The sequence below is a fragment of the Coenobita brevimanus genome, chromosome 90 (assembly GCF_032717465.1).
Source record: "Coenobita brevimanus isolate Jiangsu-jjx chromosome 90, ASM3271746v2, whole genome shotgun sequence".
Classification (NCBI taxonomy): Eukaryota; Metazoa; Arthropoda; class Malacostraca; order Decapoda; family Coenobitidae; genus Coenobita; species Coenobita brevimanus.
Genome location: NC_137043.1, coordinates 29,177,635 through 29,195,446, shown reverse-complemented (window position 1 = coordinate 29,195,446; position 17,812 = coordinate 29,177,635). Strand labels below are relative to the sequence as shown.

The window sequence follows — 17,812 nt, the reverse complement described above, 5'->3', positions numbered from 1 at the left end:
GGAACACAGCGATAACACATACTACCTCCTCGACATCCATGATGGAACTGCCTGTGGTTGCCACGAAAAAGTGGCCCGTGTGCGGGATGTCACAGCATCCCTCTCCACTTTTTAGTGGTGCCACGAAAAAGTGGCAGCCACCGTCCGTTGAAAAGTGGCCCGTATGCGGGGGGCCTAAAGGTGGAGAACCGGTGGGAAAAGGAACAGATGTGTTACGGAGCATGGGACTTACAGGCCACCATCATCAGATATTGCTATACTCTCTTCGCTTCTGCTTGACAAAAAATGTTATCACTACATCTTGAAGGCAAAACTATAGCAACAGAGATAACAAGAATATGGTGTTAGTCAGAAATATGCTATAAAAAGGATGCTGAGTCGTAGTATTGTCCGAGATACGGGAGAACTGCAAAACAACTAAAACATCGGCCAAGTTAAGGTAACAGAAGTGCAGGGACTTCTCAGCATCCTGGGTATTTTAAAAGTAGTGCTGGAGAGGGCTATCTTCATGTGTTGGCACTGATATAACTAGTCGGCTAAGCTACCTGGTCATACAAAGTAACAAACATCTATCAACTATATCCCTTATCCCTGAAAGGAAGATGGACTATCGGAGATGGACAACTTCAGCCTACAGTCCACCACGTTCACGTTAGATTAACCTGGTGCTACAAATTCTACACTAGATCATTAATTGTATTCTAGGTGGCAAAAGGGACCTCGTAATACCACATTCTTAACGATTTACTAATGCGCAGTATATCGTATTACTTTTTTTTTTTTTTAAATTTCTAGCAGGCCTATCGACAGTCTGCCTTAGTAACATACAAGTGAATAAAAATGAGTCATATGAAAAATAAATCATTAAGGAAGAAGTGCTACAAATTCCTCGGCGCCAGCTAGAATAAAGTCTAAATAATAATGTACAGACTCGAACTAGAATGCGGAACTAGGAATACTGTCTGCGTCAGTACGAGAAATTAAGTGTTCGCGACGTGAAAGAATATGGTATGAGCTGTACGAGTATAATCTGACTGTTTCTCTATCTCTGTCTCTCTCCGAAATATACAAGATGATATTTTTCAAATCTGTTGTTACAATATTACATATTTTTTCGTTTAAACTCCATAAAATATTGATATGAATGGATAAAACTTACTCTTTGCGTTAGTGTTGGGATAAGGCAGCATATACCCGATATTTACAACAGTCTTGTGCTGTAAATTACTTCCCACCAAACGTAAATGCGACGACTGTTCAGTCTGCATCAGTAATTCGCTTCCTCCCCGTATGATAAAAAGCCTGCGACCTGATAGCACTCTATGGCAGAATTTAAAGGTCTTGATTGGCTTAGAATAAATACCTTGCATACGAGTTACTAACAAATTATACGCATTTTGCTTAAACTTGGCCTAAATTTGCTGTCTCTCCATACTGAAGGGAGAGTGAAGAATTAACTAGCGCAAAGCCATAAATATGACTATATGACCCCGCAGGAATGGAGGGAAAATACGGCCAGAAGAAACACGGAAATATTAAGATGAGAGGAAGGACAGAAGTGCAGAAGACGAAAGAAAGACTGGAAACAAAAAGGACCTTTTTAGTAGCCTCTTATGACAAGCAGGGATACTGGAAAAGTATTCTTTCCCGCCCTCCCCAGAGGGCTCTCCTTCTTGAATGATGAGCTGTGACCGCAGTTTAACAAGAATATGCTAGTCACGAAGAAGAGCTCCAAACAGTGTAGAATCGAAGCATTGTCTGACTACCACTGAACTACGTGAAATTAAGCTGCCTAAAGATGAAAATCTGGTCCAAGTTAACATGAAAACGGTACAGCAGGCTCATATCCTATAGGAAAGCTAAGTGAATTTCTGCTTGGTGTGGGCGGATGCGTCGCGAGTATTGTATCACTAACCCATATAAGTGGCCCTACTGGACGTTGGCGGTGCGAGAGCTTCCATGGGTCACAGTGAGGCAGAACTACAGCCCGCGCCAGTAAGCATGTGGAGTGGCCTCCGACTAACAATATCTACCATAAGATGAAAAAGCCTTGGGGGTCAGATGCACAAGATTCACAAAATACGGTCAGTTCCCTCTCGGAAAGATTCTTACCTGCAGGAAGAACAAGAGACATGGGGAAGATTCTATATTCTCCTGTTATTGTCTGTCTATCTATCTATCAATTGCCAGACACCATAATCCCGTAAGGGGTGGCCATTTGACTTTATCTGTTTTACGGGTAGGGACACTGACCCTCCACCAACCCACTTGCTGACACGTAGGGAGCACGTATGGTTTGGTTATATGGTTACCACCCAGCGCTGTCAATGGTTTCTTGGCTTACAGGAAACCATTTGGCTTGTCACTCATAGTAAATCCACCTTTAAAGAAAAGAAAAGCATTAAGAAGTGACATGAAAAATGGGAGAAATAGGAAGAAAGGAGGGCAGGCACAGAAAAAGAATGATAAAGGCTAAGGAAGAAGTAGGCAGCACTACATCAAGTGAGTGGATGATGGTCGCCACCACCTACCACAAAGTCACCACCTACCACTGTTATTGTCACTCCTGCAAATATAAAAACTCAAGACCATGTTCCCCTCGTAACTAAGATATATTTTGGCTAGAAGGACAAGAGACGTGGGATGAGTCTACTCATTTTGTTCTTCCTGCAAAAAGATATAACACAGGAACGACGGAATAAATCGGAAATATGTTTGCGAATCCCGCCCCATGTGAACTTGGAAACTGGAGTATGATGACGATGACGATGATGATGATAGTGTACTTCTTGCTATCCATCATCTCACACAGTAGACCACATGGAGACTGGCTGGGAACCCCTGCTCTAAACACTCAGTTCGATGATTAGCCTCACACCTATAGTAGTTTAAGAAGCTTTATCCACTGTTGAGGAGAACTGACTAAGACAGTTTTAAAAGATTGTAATTAATCCGTTTTCCCGTATCCACGAGAGCAAAATCCAGTGTGTGTCCTGAACTGTGTCACTTATTCAATCAGTGATGGGGTCAACACCTTACGGGGGGCACTGAGGGGATGGGGGAGGGGTATTGGTAGTGTGTCTGGTCTGCACCCACGGCGTGTCTGAAATGTGCCTCGGGTGTGTGCTTTGTTTCTGGGATGTATTTGGGGTGTGTCTGACGGGCATGCCCAAAAATAAAGGATATCTTTTTGGATGTGCCGGAGATGTACAATATCTTGGGTGTGTCTGAATGGCGTGTCCAAAGACAAAGAACCTCTTTTTGGATGTGCTGGGGGTGTATCATGGGCTGCATGGGAACTGTGGTCGGGGGTGTCGAGCGGGCGTCATGGGAGGGGTGGAGGATATGTTTGGGGTGTGTCGCGGTAGGTAGCGGGAAGAGTGTCGGGGGCTGGGTTGGAGATGTCGGGGTATGCATTGGCGTGAGGGCTAGGGTGTGTGTCTAGGGTGGTAATTAGGGCTGAATGCAACTATCATTGGTGTCCTTTGTCTTAATTATGCCAAGAAATTCGTATGGCGGTATAGCCAGAATAAAATTCCCAAGAATGTCAATTCTTACTCTGGAGAAACAACTATACAAGACGATTATCATTTTGCTATACCCTTCACCAATCAAAGGCTTCCTTTGCAGAACATAATGTCTGGTGGCACCAGTGTAAACATCTTATGTGCACTGCTTCGACTATGTGTGAAGTATCCGAGGAACATTGCAGAGGAACACTCATTGGCTATCCAAGCTAGATATTATTGCATGTGGTCTTAGAAATGTAATAATTTCCGATTGACAGATCAACAAATAGTTCTTAGCCTATAATAGCCTGGGTGACTCACTGTGTTGAAGGTGCCAGTTTGTGCCACGTAAGTAACTGTGTCTTACCAATATTTAAATAACTCAGGTAAAGTCTTGATGAGCAAGTATCACTATATCCATACATGAGTAGGTCTGATGGTGTCTAAGAAATTGTTTTCTCCTCAGCCTACCATAAAATCAGTGATATTAAACATTACTATTTCTACAGTACTTTGCAATAGAACACTGGTCTTTTCTAGTATTACTACTGGACAACGTTAAATGAAATACGAACAAGTAGGCTACTGACCCAAGGAAATGCATTAGTCTTGAAAAAACAAGAGCAAAGACACGAGCTCCAGCAGTACCTTGCAACTGAGCTCCAGCAGTACCTTGCAGCTACAGGAAGCTTTTGTGTTGCTAAGCAAAGTTTGTTTATACCTAGGATAAGCACCTTCACTATTACCAGCCTATAAGTAGGTTTAATGCATAGTCCCCAGCTTCAACACGAACAGCTATTCCTTTCTGATACGTAATAATTCGAAAGAAATGGATCATAACATTACGTAATAACATTTTGACCGTTTTAGCATAGTTGTTTTCTCTTCCCTGATGGAAATTCAACTTCGTTAAGAAAATGAATATGCCTAGAGTCATACATTCGTGCCCCATAAAAAAGGAAAGAAAATATGTGGTAAAACACTGCGCACGCACCATCCATCACGTACTACATGAAACGTTGAACATCCTAGGAAAAATAAGGTGTACTCGCCAGTCCCCCCACCCCACCCCACCAGTCCGCTCTCCCACACCCCGCCAACGGGCCCCACCCAGTCGACACTCATGCTCTCACAAGGCTTCGGCTGCCAGTGTCAGGTTTACGGGTTTCATTGATTCGCTTCATTGCTGATAGTGCAATGGTTTTGTGGTTTGTGTCATGGATCATCAACAAATCTTGAGAGCTAAAGATCACTAGGGAGTGAAATAAACACTGAAAAATCGAGAAGGAAAATAAGTGAGGGTAACGACGAAGGCAACTGTTCTCAGCTGATCAGTAAACAGAACAAGATTTTTCGCACTATAGAAAATACTGAATTACAAATTCCTGTTTTGTGACGTCATTGTGGGTAGCGACAACTGCTACATAAATCTGTGCTGTAATATAAATATTACTGTATCGATTATTCTCCACACTTCAAGCGTCGTACGGTACGTTTGGGGCGATATGAGGGGAGCTCTGTATCTCACCACTTCAACCTATATTATAGCTTTTGTGCACTTTACCAAAATTGACCACATTCTAGGGAGCATATTAGACTCTAGCACCTCTTCCTTAGCGACGTGTTTTGCATATTACACCTTCAGATTCTCTTGTCTCTTATGTTGTGTCAACGTAATGCATATGACGTAACCTTAATACTCTCTTGTATGTTGTTTATAATCGAGTCTTTGTAGACGTAATCTGCATCAGTAACATACAAGAAGACACTAAGGTGTATGGTGCAAAATGAATCGCTAAAGAGGAGATGCTACAATATTTCCAAAACCATTTAGAATGCGATCTCATTACACACACACACACACACACACACACACACACACCTGTGGAGTTGCCGGGATCTATGCAGAAATAAACTGTTACACACTATCTGAAGAAAATACCATCGAAGTACCCAAAGGAATGTGCCAAATATCCACTCACTCCTCCCTGAAGCCTTATAGTAATTCTCGGGTCTGTCTTAGAAACCACTCACAGTAACATACAGTCGAAGAAACAACCGTCGTCCCAGTTCTGTTTGAAGAATATTAAAAACTGAAGAAGCGTGTCTCAAATGGATCGACTTTTTCCCAATAAATTCGTCAATGATGAGATTAGTATTCTTCTGGCAGTTATGGTGTGATGGGTAGTATTCTGTGGGTTTGGAGATATCGCAACACCTCTCCCTTAGCGGTTCATTCTGCACATAACACCTCAGTAGCCTCATCTCTGCGTTGCAAACTATGTCGATGTCATACTGATAAACATGGCATTCGGTGCTGGAGAAGGATGCCTTCATTGTGGTGGCAATGATATAATTTGGCTGTGGAGCTGCCCAGTTACGCAGATGTCCCTCAGCTCCCTCCTTGTCCCCCCAAAGAGGGATGGTGGACTGCAGGACGACAACTTACGCCTACAGTCCACCGGGTTCATATTTTACTACCACTACACAAAATGCAAGAGCAAGTAAGGTGCAATAAAAATAAATCGCTATGGAAATGGTGTCACGAGCCTCCTATGCCGCCTAGAAATACGGGCAACTTCTACCTGCCGAGTGCTGTCCCCGATACTGAGAGAGAGAGAGAGAGAACCTTAACATCATTTCCATAGGTTCTATACATCTACCGGTACATTTATTCTCCCCTTCATTTCTATGTATTGTATTATAACACGTTTGTTCAAACATTACGAAGATGCCTAACCCGTTTCTGCTCAGTTGTTGGCCAAATGTAGTTAAACTGGTGGGTTGATTTGATTAGTAACCAAGGAGACACAGGCCTATACGGTCGAAGTTCATGCAACCACAACCTACTATTGAAGGTGTAGGAGTGGCCCATTTCCCTCAGGTGAAAACATCCCGACCATAGTAACCAAAGAGACGAGCCCTACCGTCCTAGCTTATAACCAAAACTCATCGAATTTCATGTAACCAGGCCTCATTTTCTAGTTGGCCATATTCAGACTATATTATACGTGATGAGACCCTCCCTCGTAGTGAAGGGGTTAATGAATGCTTTATCTATATTTTCACTTCTAAAAGTCTATCCAAAGCTGATTAAATTTGTGTGAGATAGCGAAAACAAACATATGCATAGGACTGAAGAGATTAATTTGTCAAGCACCACTTTTACTGGAGAGGAACTAAATTATACTGTCCATTTTCATCAGTCTTAAATTGATATCTCTTCGGCCTGAACGTTTAGCTTTAATAAACAATTAACACAAGAACACAGCGCTATAGTCACGAGTATGTGTTAAAGAGCCATAGTAGTACGAGTATTTTAATGCCAGTGAATTGTTACAATAACACTAGATCATCGCGCTAGTCACGAAAAAGTGCTATGGAAAGACTGTAGAGCCATAATTATCCTACTCTGCCACCGGACTACGAGTAATAAGCTGCAAAAGGACGAAAATCTCCGCTAAGGTGAACAAACTATAGTGACGAACTTAGATATATTATGCTGTCCTAGTCACGTGCTATGAAAAGGAAGTAGGACCATAATACTGTATTTTTCTGTCTCTGAGCTACAGGAATTAAGCTGTAAAAGGCGAAAAACGCCAAGTTAAGGAGGCAGTAGTAATGAACTTAGGTATTCATGTGTTAGGCTCTCTGTCCACCTGCCTTACTGTAACAAAATATAGACCTATTATGTGGAAATTAACATTTGATTCACCTTAACGTGACCCAAATACTGCCATTTTGCAGACTATTTCGTGTAGCTCAGTGACAAGAAAATACAATAATGTATTTCACCCCAGCATTCATTCCAGAGCATACCTCTGCCACTACCTTTTTAATCTAACAGGGCCTAAAATTTCCTCCTTTTCATCTTGAATGCAGAGTTGTAACAATGTATTAACACTAAACTATGATGCTAGTGAGGAATAAGTGCTGTGGAATGGATGTAGAGGCTTAGCATTGCCTTTCTGTCACTGAGCTATGTGAAGTACCGGTAAGCTACAAAAGGACGAAAATCTGGACCAAGTAAGAATAAAAGCAGTATAGCATCAAATTCTAGTACTAATCTATTGTTACAGCTCTGCATTAAAGACGTAGATATGGTAATTTAAGGCCAAATTAGAGTATAAAGGGTATATCAGCGTTACCTCTTCACTGTTATTTGGGGTGGTATTCCAAGTGACCCAAGTGACTTTGGAGATTTCGCAACGCCTCTTCCTCAGCGGTTTATCATGCACATTACATCTCCACATCCTTTTGTGTGCCACTGACGCAAACTGTGTCGATAACGAAGCAATGTATCATAAGAGGCTGTTAAGGCGTAATATACAAAAGAAATCGCTATGGAGGTGGTGCTACGAAGCTTCCTATGCCACCCATTAGTCGGCCTTTGAACCCCCAATAGTTTGTTTTTATTATATTATTATTTTTTTTTTATGTGTCCGACTCTGGGCATAGGCTTCACAGCCTGCTTTCAAGGCCCAGTAGCCCTCCTACGTACCGCATACCTCTACATGTCACCACTTCGGCGCTAACACCCACCGTCCATATTGAATACATGCTAGGGCTGTCTCATACAGGACTGGTGTATTGGTAGTAGCGGGGGTATTTTCACGACACGTCGGCGGGTCTTCTGGTAGAGCAGTAGCCTGATTTTTATGAAATTCAAACCCTTAAACTGTTCCCTGCCCCAGCGGGATTTGAACCCGGGTCCGTTAGGACTACAGGCTGCCTCTCTACCGATTAAGCCACCGCCTCCCCCAAATAATAACTATCACCATCGCTAGCATCCTATACAAATGACTGATAATTGACAAGTGCGCGGACAGACAGACGGACATAATATTTTCACCGTATTGTACAGTGCATATAAAAAAGATACTGTAATATTTGCATGGCTATATATTTTTCTCTTTTCTTTTTCTTTCATCTCTCTCTCTCTCTCTCTCTCTCTCTCTCTCTCTCACACACACACACACACACACACACACACACACACACACACACACACACACACTGAATCCTGATCAAGGAGAGCAAATGAACTTTGTAAAGAAGTTAAGCTTCACAAGGTCAGTTAGCCACATTTTTGTCGTCCAAACTGATGCTTGGGAGTCAAAATGCTGCTGAAGCTGCTTGGTGTTTGCTCGCAAAATCATTCTGGCTTCGAAGAAAAGAAAAATTACAGACGACGATCAGACAAATCACCCATACTATCCATAATTATAGTGCTGGTAACACATTTCTATCAATCCAGGCTTAAGTCCACATCGTTGGTAACCATAAAACAAAAGCAATCAATCAGGCCAGGACATAAAATGGTCAGTGTCTGGTTCTGACTATCTTCCTGAGGTTCATTACTACAACCTGCTTCTCACACTCATGCATTCGCGTATATGCTCGTGGATATTACAAAATAACCAACTTTAGGAATGAAACAAGCATTTTCAATACTAAACTTCGCAATGTAAACACAGCCAATAAGACCTAATGTTAATCTGTGCTGCATAGGCTATATTTTTCATTGATACTCTTCTCCTGTGAGTTAATTCTGCAGACAGTATTATTTCATGAGATTTCTTATTTATCCCTGCTGGTTATGTTCAGTTTCTCCCAGGCAGTGTATGCAGCATCTAGACTGCTCCAGACAACGCTTCGGAAAGATGCGAAAACGATATTGGTTAACAACAATAATAATAATAACAATAATAATAATAATAATAATAATTATTATTATTATTATTATTATTATTATTATAATGATAATGATAATAATACGGCCAGATTCGTATCGCCTTACCTGACAAAAACGGCGCACTTTGTTTGCACAGAAGACGGCTTTGAAAGAGATGTCATACTGGACGACAAAAATGCGATTTTGGCTGAATAATAACTTAGCCACATCAGCTGTCTTGTCAAAATGCTTCTTGAAACCCACTCTAGCTTGTTAAAATCGTAGCACATAGTACCTCTGCCTATAATGCGTTTGTTGTAACTTGACGCATCCCTTTTCTCAGCTGATGGCCTAGTGTAGTCAGATTAAGCGTTTATTTGCATGACTATATATATATATATATATATATATATATATATATATATATATATATATATATATATATATATATATATAGATAGATAGATAGATAGATAGATAGATAGATATGAGACTTATGCCTACCCCACAGCCTAACTAAAACTCATTTAATTTCATGCAACCACGACTTAGTATTCAGGTTACAGGAGTGCCCCAGTTCCCTTAGATGAAGAAAGCCCGACTATACATATGAATCTTATTTGAGAACCACCAATTTCAGCAATACTGTAATACGAACGATGCTCAAATAACTTTCACGTGTTAAGTTTTACACTCACTGAAATACACTGGCGCCTGCATTTAAAAGAACGACACATTTCTTAACATTATACTGAAAATCATTTACCAGTAATGTTCTTATGGTATGGTAGGCTGTTCTGTTCCTCCATTATTTAACAGTATCTGCTGTAAGCAAAAGTAAGACTTTGGGATAGCAAATAAACAAACAAATAAATAAATAAATAAAATAAATACGTAGGCTACTTTGATCTTCAATGGCTATCTTACTGCTACTCTGCCATGCAAATAGTCAGTCTGTTTTCATTTGACATAGATCCGTAACCTGTTTGAACTCAGGTAGCGACCAGATGTAGTCAGACTGGAGGGACACTTTTGACCAGTAACCAAGAAGACTCATTCCGACTTCATAACCAGGGCTCATTGAATTTCATGCAGACACGACTCATATTCAAGGCGTAGGTGTAGCCCAGTTCCCTCAACTGAGAAGAAACCGACTATAGCTACGTTACTTTTACACACCACTAACCATAAAATTATTTGCACAATATATAAGTTAGGACCTGTTACTCGATGGCAGATTTCGTTAAGTCGCGATCTTGAGCCATTTCCCCGCCGGAGATCTTCAAGCAGGATACTTAAAAACAAAATGTATTCTGCAGGTCTGGCGTGACAGGCAGCTGCCGTGTTCTAGCTACCCATCGAAAATCAAGAGACGAACGACAGCCAAACGTCACCTTGCAAAACTACCATAATGGTACGTAATTAAACCTTTGCAGTACAAACGGGTAGACTGAAGGGCAAGATCGTCCTTACACGTGAGGCTGTTACTTGCATTGTGAAAGGCTATGTGTACAGGGTGTCCCATAGATAGCGCTCCACTGGAAATTCATCTGGTGGTATCTTTTGTTGCGGGGATGGCTCTGTCTCCAGCTGTGGGCGTAAGTATGACAGCGCGAATAGGAAATGAATAAATGGTGCTTGATAACGTTGACCGAGCCGTCCCCACAGCACACGAGAAATCGTCCAGCGCAACGGAGGAGGAGCGTTATATATGGGTCACCCTGTTTATGAGAATACCTGGAGCTTACTTCTTGTGCTTAGAGAAATCTTCCAAATTGAGAGAGAGAGAGAGAGAGAGAGAGAGATTAATCACATCTGTTCTAATCCTGTCCACAACAAAATGATACCTTTCGAGATGAGCCATCTTTTCCCTGAATCACGTGCACTTTCTTTCTGCCCGCCAGACAATTTTATGCAGCTGTATGTGTCACAGGAGCCTGAGTATTAGTACTGTCACTATCAACACTATTATGGTTGGGATAACTCTAGTATTCTACTCTACTTGAAGCCAGACGATATTATTCAGCCGAAGAGTGAGTTCTATGAGTCTCAGTGTTAATACTATCACCACCGACTCTGTCATTGTGAGGCCAAGTTTAGTAGTGCATTCCAGCTGACGCCGGATGATATTATTCGACCGGAGAGCGAGTTCTAGGACCCTGAATATTAGTGTTACCATTAACCCTGTCACGATCGGAACAACTCTGGTATTCTATTCCGGATAACGCTTGTGGATTTTTGTTCGACAGAGAGTAAGTCATGGAAGGTTGTGGATGTTAAGGAAATCATTGTTCGTGTTGTACTACAAATTAGATTTATCACTGATATTAGGCAAAGTATACAACAGTATAGCCTAGGTTGGAAAAGGGTAAAATGTTTTGGTGATGTACGAGTCTATGTCCAGTACCATGATGCTGTATTATTCAAACTATTAGAAGCATATAAAGTACTTTACATTTATAGTATTAATAATATATACGAGTTGTCTTTTATTTTTTATAGGCCTATGTAAGAAGCATTTACCGTGGACAGTTTTGTATATATATATATACAGTATATATATATATATATATATATATATATATATATATATATATATATATATATATACAGTATATATATATTTAATAGTCTAATTTTTTTCCTTTTCCAGGATAACCCTGAAGAATGTAAGGTGTGCTTTGAGAACTATGACGAGACATCTCGACGGCCTCGCACTCTACCCTGTGGTCACACATATTGTTCCCCATGTATTGGTGGCACAATAAAACATGGCCAGCTATCTTGCCCTGGTTGTCGAGCCAGCCACTCTGCTGCTCATCCCACACAATTCCCGATAAACTATGGCATGGAGGCACTGGTAAGAAAGCTCCGGGCAGTACAGTTGGTGCAGAATAAAATGACAACGCCATCAGCACCACAGCTGCCAGATGAAGAATGTACGATGGTAATGGAAATCAGTGGCGATTCTTGGCTCAAGCTACAATTACAAAAGAGTAAGATGGGACATATCATTGATGCAAACCAAGAATCAGTGTCCCAGTTGGATCAGTATCGGGCACAGTTGGACGATTGGAAGACCCAGCATTGCCACCTACTAGATAGATTAACTGGCATTGTGGAGCAGAACAAAGTAGTGTTGGAAATGCTGAAGCAAGAGGAAACCAGGGTTCTGGGTATGAAGAAGGAAGGAGAGGAAAGAAGAAAGCAAGTGAAGGATACGCTAGGTTGTATAGAGGCCGTCAGTACAACACAGGAGGCAGATGCGGCCATTGTCCAAGCTGAGCGCTGCAATGAGGAAGCTGAAACATGGATGCAAAAATGCCAACATTTATTCCCAGATGTCAACACTATTACAATGTCCTGCAGAGTAAGCCATCTGTGTGTGTGTGTGTGTGTGTGTGTGTGTGTGTGTGTGTGTGTGTGTGTGTGTGTGTGTGTGTGTGTGTGTGTGTGTGTGTGTTACAGTATAATGTGCTTATTGCTGAATCTGGTAAGAACATGGGTACAGACTGAAATAATAATTTGAAATATTTCCTCTACAGTGTCTCTTATTCATCTAAATTTGGCAAGCATCCTGTGATTGCATGTCTGGCGTCCACAGGTGCGCGAGGTGACCAGGGCGATAGTGGAGACACAAGACAGGGCTGAGGCTGCAGTAGAGCAACCTACACTACAAGGTCCCGCGCTACAAGGTCTCACGCGAGAAGATCCCTCAGGAACCATCATGCAGAGGGTTGACAGAAATATCAGAAACGCCTCCGTCCATACTAATGACGTGACTGTAAGTTGTTATTTTTTAAGTTTCACAGATGCTCGTAAGTGGGTCCCCCGATAATGCGTCATTATATAGCGTGGGTCGACAGTTTGTGACATCCTCCAGTGACACGGTCAGTTTAGCTATAGCACAGCGCCATCTGACGTCGCTTTCATTTGTAGCCGAGCATGACGTTACTCCACTTGAGTGTTGTTGCCTCGTCACGTATCCTCTGCTTATGCTAAGGTTACCTCCCAGTTATTCCAGCCCTGGCTCTCCCCGCCCTTTTGTGTGTGTGTGTGTGTGTGTGTGTGTGTGTGTGTGTGTGAGCGCGGGGGGGGGGGGGCGGGCGCGCGTGTGCTTTGCTTTGCTTTGCTTTGCTTATATGACTGCACATCATAGCTGACAATCCGCTATGCCTTCTCATAGAAACACAAGGAATTTTGAATCCGCCCAGCCCACCATTATACTCTTTTTACTCTACCCTGGTCTAAAATTGCCATCTCTCCTTCTTGAATGTTGAGTTCTAACACTCGATTAACACTAGAATTTGATGCTAGTCGAGAAAGTGCTATGGGAAATATGCACAACCGCAGTAGATGCAGAACTGAAGTATGGTCTGCCATGGAAAGGATGCAGAATCGTAGTAGGGTCTTTTCAACTAAGCAGAGAAGCATGATACTGTTTTCACCATTGAAAGTGGTGTGAGGAGAGCTAGCCAAACACAGAAATGGAGTGTTAACGAGTCGACTATACGCAGCAGCTACATATCTAAAGAAATGATGTAACTATACTCTTTTCACCTTAACCTGGCCCAGATTTTTATCCTTTTGAAGCTTATTTCACGACGTTCAGTGGCAGACAGTAGTAAGCCTCCACATCGTTTTGCATAGTTTTAATTCGCGACAAACATCACAGTCTAGCGCTAATCTCCTGATACAACTCAGTTGTCAAGATGAGATGGTAAGTTAGGACCACGTTAGAGTAAAAAGAGTATAGCTTTAGCCCTGCTCCAAATCCCTCCTTGTTTGTATTTTGTCCACCAGAACTAAAGGTGTGTGCCTGACAACTCCATGATGCTTTGCGACAGGGCGAGATATTACTACAGGGAGGTCACCAAGATCAGGGGTGCCAGTCCTCGTCCATTCCACGCCGGGAAAGGGCGGATGCACGCCTTTAAGAAACTGTATACAGTACTTCAAGGGCTAAAGAATACCATCTTTCGACCTTGCAGTACTTTGAAAAATGTCGTGTTTCCAGTGAATTTGTAAATGATGATCTAGCTGCAGCTGCGTTTCAAGAGTTGCTGTGGAATGTCATCATGGATGGCAGTTGTACTCCACACCAGATTTTTAATAACGACAAGTGCTCGTAGGCACTTCAGGCCCCTCGACTTGCACCAGCGGAGGACTCTCGCGCTGCTATAGTTTATTTTAGTTATACTTATGGGCAAAAAATTCTATGGAGATCCTATGCCGGGCGCCGGGAGGGGCGCTTTTTGGTCAAAATGTGATCGCTCATTAAATATAGTAAAAGTTTTTCAATCGTGATGGGACCAAGTTTTTTCACATCAGCAAATTTTTTGCGTTTTTTTGCCAATTTTGGTGCGATTTGAATGTCTAGTTTCGGCTGCCCAAAATACACACAGACACGGCTAGTGCTATAATATATTAGACAAGTGCTCGTGGGCCCTTCAGGCCCTCTCATACTTGCTCCTGCGGAGGGCTCTCGCGCTGGGCACTCACTTTCTCGTGCTTCACACTCGTTTCCTCGTGATTCTCACACGGCTCGAGTAAACTTGATTTCTAAAAGTCCTGGTACTGAATGAACTGTTTTCCGAATCAAACTTTGATCGCTCATAACTCTCATAAAAAATCATCAATCGAGATGGAACCAAGTTTTTCGACATCTTCGAATTATTTCATGCCAATTTTGGTGCACCATGACGCCTCCATACCGAAGAAGGCGCCCTCATCTCGCTTCGGGAATGGAACTCAAGTTGTCCGCACGCAAGTCAGAGATATTAACCACTCGGCCACGGCAACCGACCGGGCGCCGGGAGCGACGTTTTTTTTTTTGGTCAAAATTTGATCGCTCATTAAATATAGTAAAAGTATTTAAATCGTGATGGGACCAAGTTTTTTCATATCAGCGTTTTTTTTGGCGATTTTTGTGCCAAATTTGGTGTGATTTGAATGTGTAGTTTCGGCTGCCCAAAATACACACACACACACAGACACACGGCTACTGCTACAGTATATTATATGAGACCAGACTCTTCTGGAAAAAGATAACAACATGAAGTGCTGTTGTACCAGGAAAGGATGGTACAAACATTTTTTCCGTTCAGGAGCTCGATGTTGATAGGCAGCAAGTGAAACATTCTGACGCTGATTTCCAGATAATATTTGGGAGGCCCATTCCCCATTCACCTACTTTATAAGATATGGCGTCACACACCCTTGCACGTCACCCATGAACCCTGAAATATAAGTTTGATTGTGATATGCTGGGCATGTCATAATGTTACATGATCTTTGATCTAAGTACTATGGATTTAACCTGTTTAATTTACTACTTTTATACTGTACATATTCACACTGCTTAACGTGCATATAATGTCCATTTTAACCATTTCACTGCGATGACGTCTCGCCATTCTTGCTACCTTTACGCGAGTTTAGTCAGTTTTATAAAAAATAAAAATGTTTCAACTTGAGGTTATATATAGCCTTCAGTAACCTCTTCACTATTATAGGGCCCTGAAAACGAATTAAATAATTTTTCGCTAGCCTGGGTAAAATCAAAAGTATGTTATCCCAGTAAAGGGGTCGTGACCTAACAAAATTATGTGCTCATGTCCCACACCTCCACAGAGACTGGTGAAAGGTCACATAAAGAAATAATGATATTGAAGTAGCAAAGCTACATGGCAGTCTAAACAACACAAAGTATGAGTACAGTAAAATGTAAAATCATGCTTCAAATTGCCGTTATAATAACTTGCATCTCCACTTCACTCTGTACAGTTTTCCAAGATATTTGGTATAGTAATTTGAAAGTATCTTTGTAAGAATGTAGTGTGTAATATTAATTTCTCTCTCAGACGTACTACGGTGGCACTCATTGAGTAATATCAAGGCGGCCTTGTTCACAGGCTGAGGAGCTGCGGATGATGAGACAACCTGTCAAGAGCCAGGTGGAAGCTGGCCAGGTGTTTGGCATTCACCGAGACCAAGACCGCCTTCGCTCCTCCAGGATTACTACTGAGAATGGTTACCTCTATCTGCACTGCCTCCAGGATCAACCTCCACCTCCAAATGCACACACACTTGAGGTACTTAATCACTCAAAATGAAATACCTCTATCATTTCGATTTTCTTTCATTAGTTACAGCATTGCTTGTGTTCGTTCTCTCTCTCTCTCTCTCTCTCTCTCTCTCTCTCTCTCTCTCTCTCTCTCTCTCTCGCTCGCTCGCTCGCTCGCTCCTTACTTTCTGGGCCCTACCTCACTCCGTTCTTACAGTTCTTACATGGGAAAGAGATCGGAATGATGTTGATCATGATGATGGTGACAAAGATGAAGACACTGATTTTTTTCTACTGTATATTGAAATGGCACACTTTATTTACTGTAGGTAAGTGAACTAGTGGGAAGCCTGGACCCATCCTCCACCCTGGTGTTCTTGGATTTGTGTTGGACTGGATCGCCAAGAAGAATCCACATCCGGCTGAGCCCCGACACACCACTGGCAAGGCAATTTGTCCTTCTATGTACAGGCATAAAAGGTCCTTCGTACATTAAATCTTCATTCATCGAAGTAGGTGGCTTTCGAAGACAAGGCGAGTTTGTTATCGGAGGGGATTACGAGAACAATGACGGGACAGGAGGTGTTCCATTGTTTTCTGACCTTCATGGATCCTATAGAGTGTGTCGTACAGCCGGTGCCGTGTGGTCTCGCTGGGGCTCTGGCGATCGCCGCAGTGCCCAGTTCTGTATCACGACGAGGGACTGCAAAGGTAACATCCCTCGGGTTTTTGGAATGGTCGAGGATGGTCTGGATGTGGTGAGAGCAGCGGTAAATCACACCAACATCAAGGACGTGATGGTGGCTGATTGTGGGATTGTCTTGGCTAGGAAACTGTTTAATCTTTGAAATTAAACAATCAGCTTCTTGGGATTAAGGATGCCATGCTATTCTGTTGTGCCGATTATGTTAACTGACCGTATCAATAATAAAATTTTTGGTTTCATGTTACGTTATTAAACATTTGTTGAGGATTAACTGTATGCAACAAATATGCCAATACAGAAGACAGTAAAACAACTTTTATTATCCGGCAGTACTGTATACTGTGATTCAGTATACTGTATATATATATATATATATATATATATATATATATATATATATATATATATATATATATATCGTAGAGAGAGAGAGAGAGAGAATGGCCTGATCTGTGATATAACAGATAGAGATGCTCAAAGACTGTATGGTTTTATAATGGGTTGTGCCTTTCCTGGGAAAATTATTTGAATTTGGCAATTTAAAGATGAATTATTGTGTATGAGAATCTTAAAAAGTTCAAAAAAGTCATTACAACAGACTTTCTTTGTATATGTATAACGTCGTGAATTGTGAAAAATGGTCGTAACATCTATTTGAAAAGAGAAAAATCATGTCAATTAACAACTCTGTTATGTACAAATAATATAAAGTCATAAGGTTCAAGTAAAAAATAAAATAATTAATAAAAATAATAATATGAGATAATCACTAAACCAATAAAAACTAAAGTGGTAAGTCAATTATCACTTCTGAGATTTAAGACATGATTAAGTACTGACCTACCGCATATTTATAT

General features: G+C 41.6%; 1 protein-coding gene across 3 annotated transcripts; it reads left to right on the top strand.

The window, feature by feature from the left end:
• The first annotated feature begins 3,795 nt into the window (after nt 1-3,795).
• Nucleotides 3,796-17,254, top strand: LOC145411518 (uncharacterized). 3 transcript variants are annotated; one of them, XM_080281529.1, is made up of 6 exons: nt 3,796-3,857; nt 10,503-10,597; nt 11,837-12,553; nt 12,788-12,967; nt 16,098-16,277; nt 16,579-17,254. In XM_080281529.1, exons 2-6 carry the CDS (start codon nt 10,595-10,597, stop codon nt 17,095-17,097), a joined length of 1,599 nt encoding a protein of 532 aa, XP_080137655.1. In that variant the 5' UTR covers nt 3,796-3,857; nt 10,503-10,594; the 3' UTR covers nt 17,098-17,254. The 3 variants fall into 3 exon arrangements, with proteins under 3 accessions (XP_080137655.1, XP_080137654.1, XP_080137656.1); XM_080281528.1 differs by lacking the exon at nt 3,796-3,857 and adding an exon at nt 4,636-4,998; XM_080281530.1 differs by lacking the exons at nt 3,796-3,857; nt 12,788-12,967 and adding an exon at nt 4,636-4,998.
• Nucleotides 17,255-17,812: the final 558 nt, after the last annotated feature.

Bases quoted from the DNA above. Each gene is read 5' to 3' on its own strand.
- LOC145411518 (XM_080281529.1), top strand. The intron at 12,554-12,787 runs GTAAGCCATCTG...TGGCGTCCACAG, and splicing joins CTATTACAATGTCCTGCAGA to GTGCGCGAGGTGACCAGGGC. The intron at 12,968-16,097 runs GTAAGTTGTTAT...CCTTGTTCACAG, and splicing joins TCCATACTAATGACGTGACT to GCTGAGGAGCTGCGGATGAT.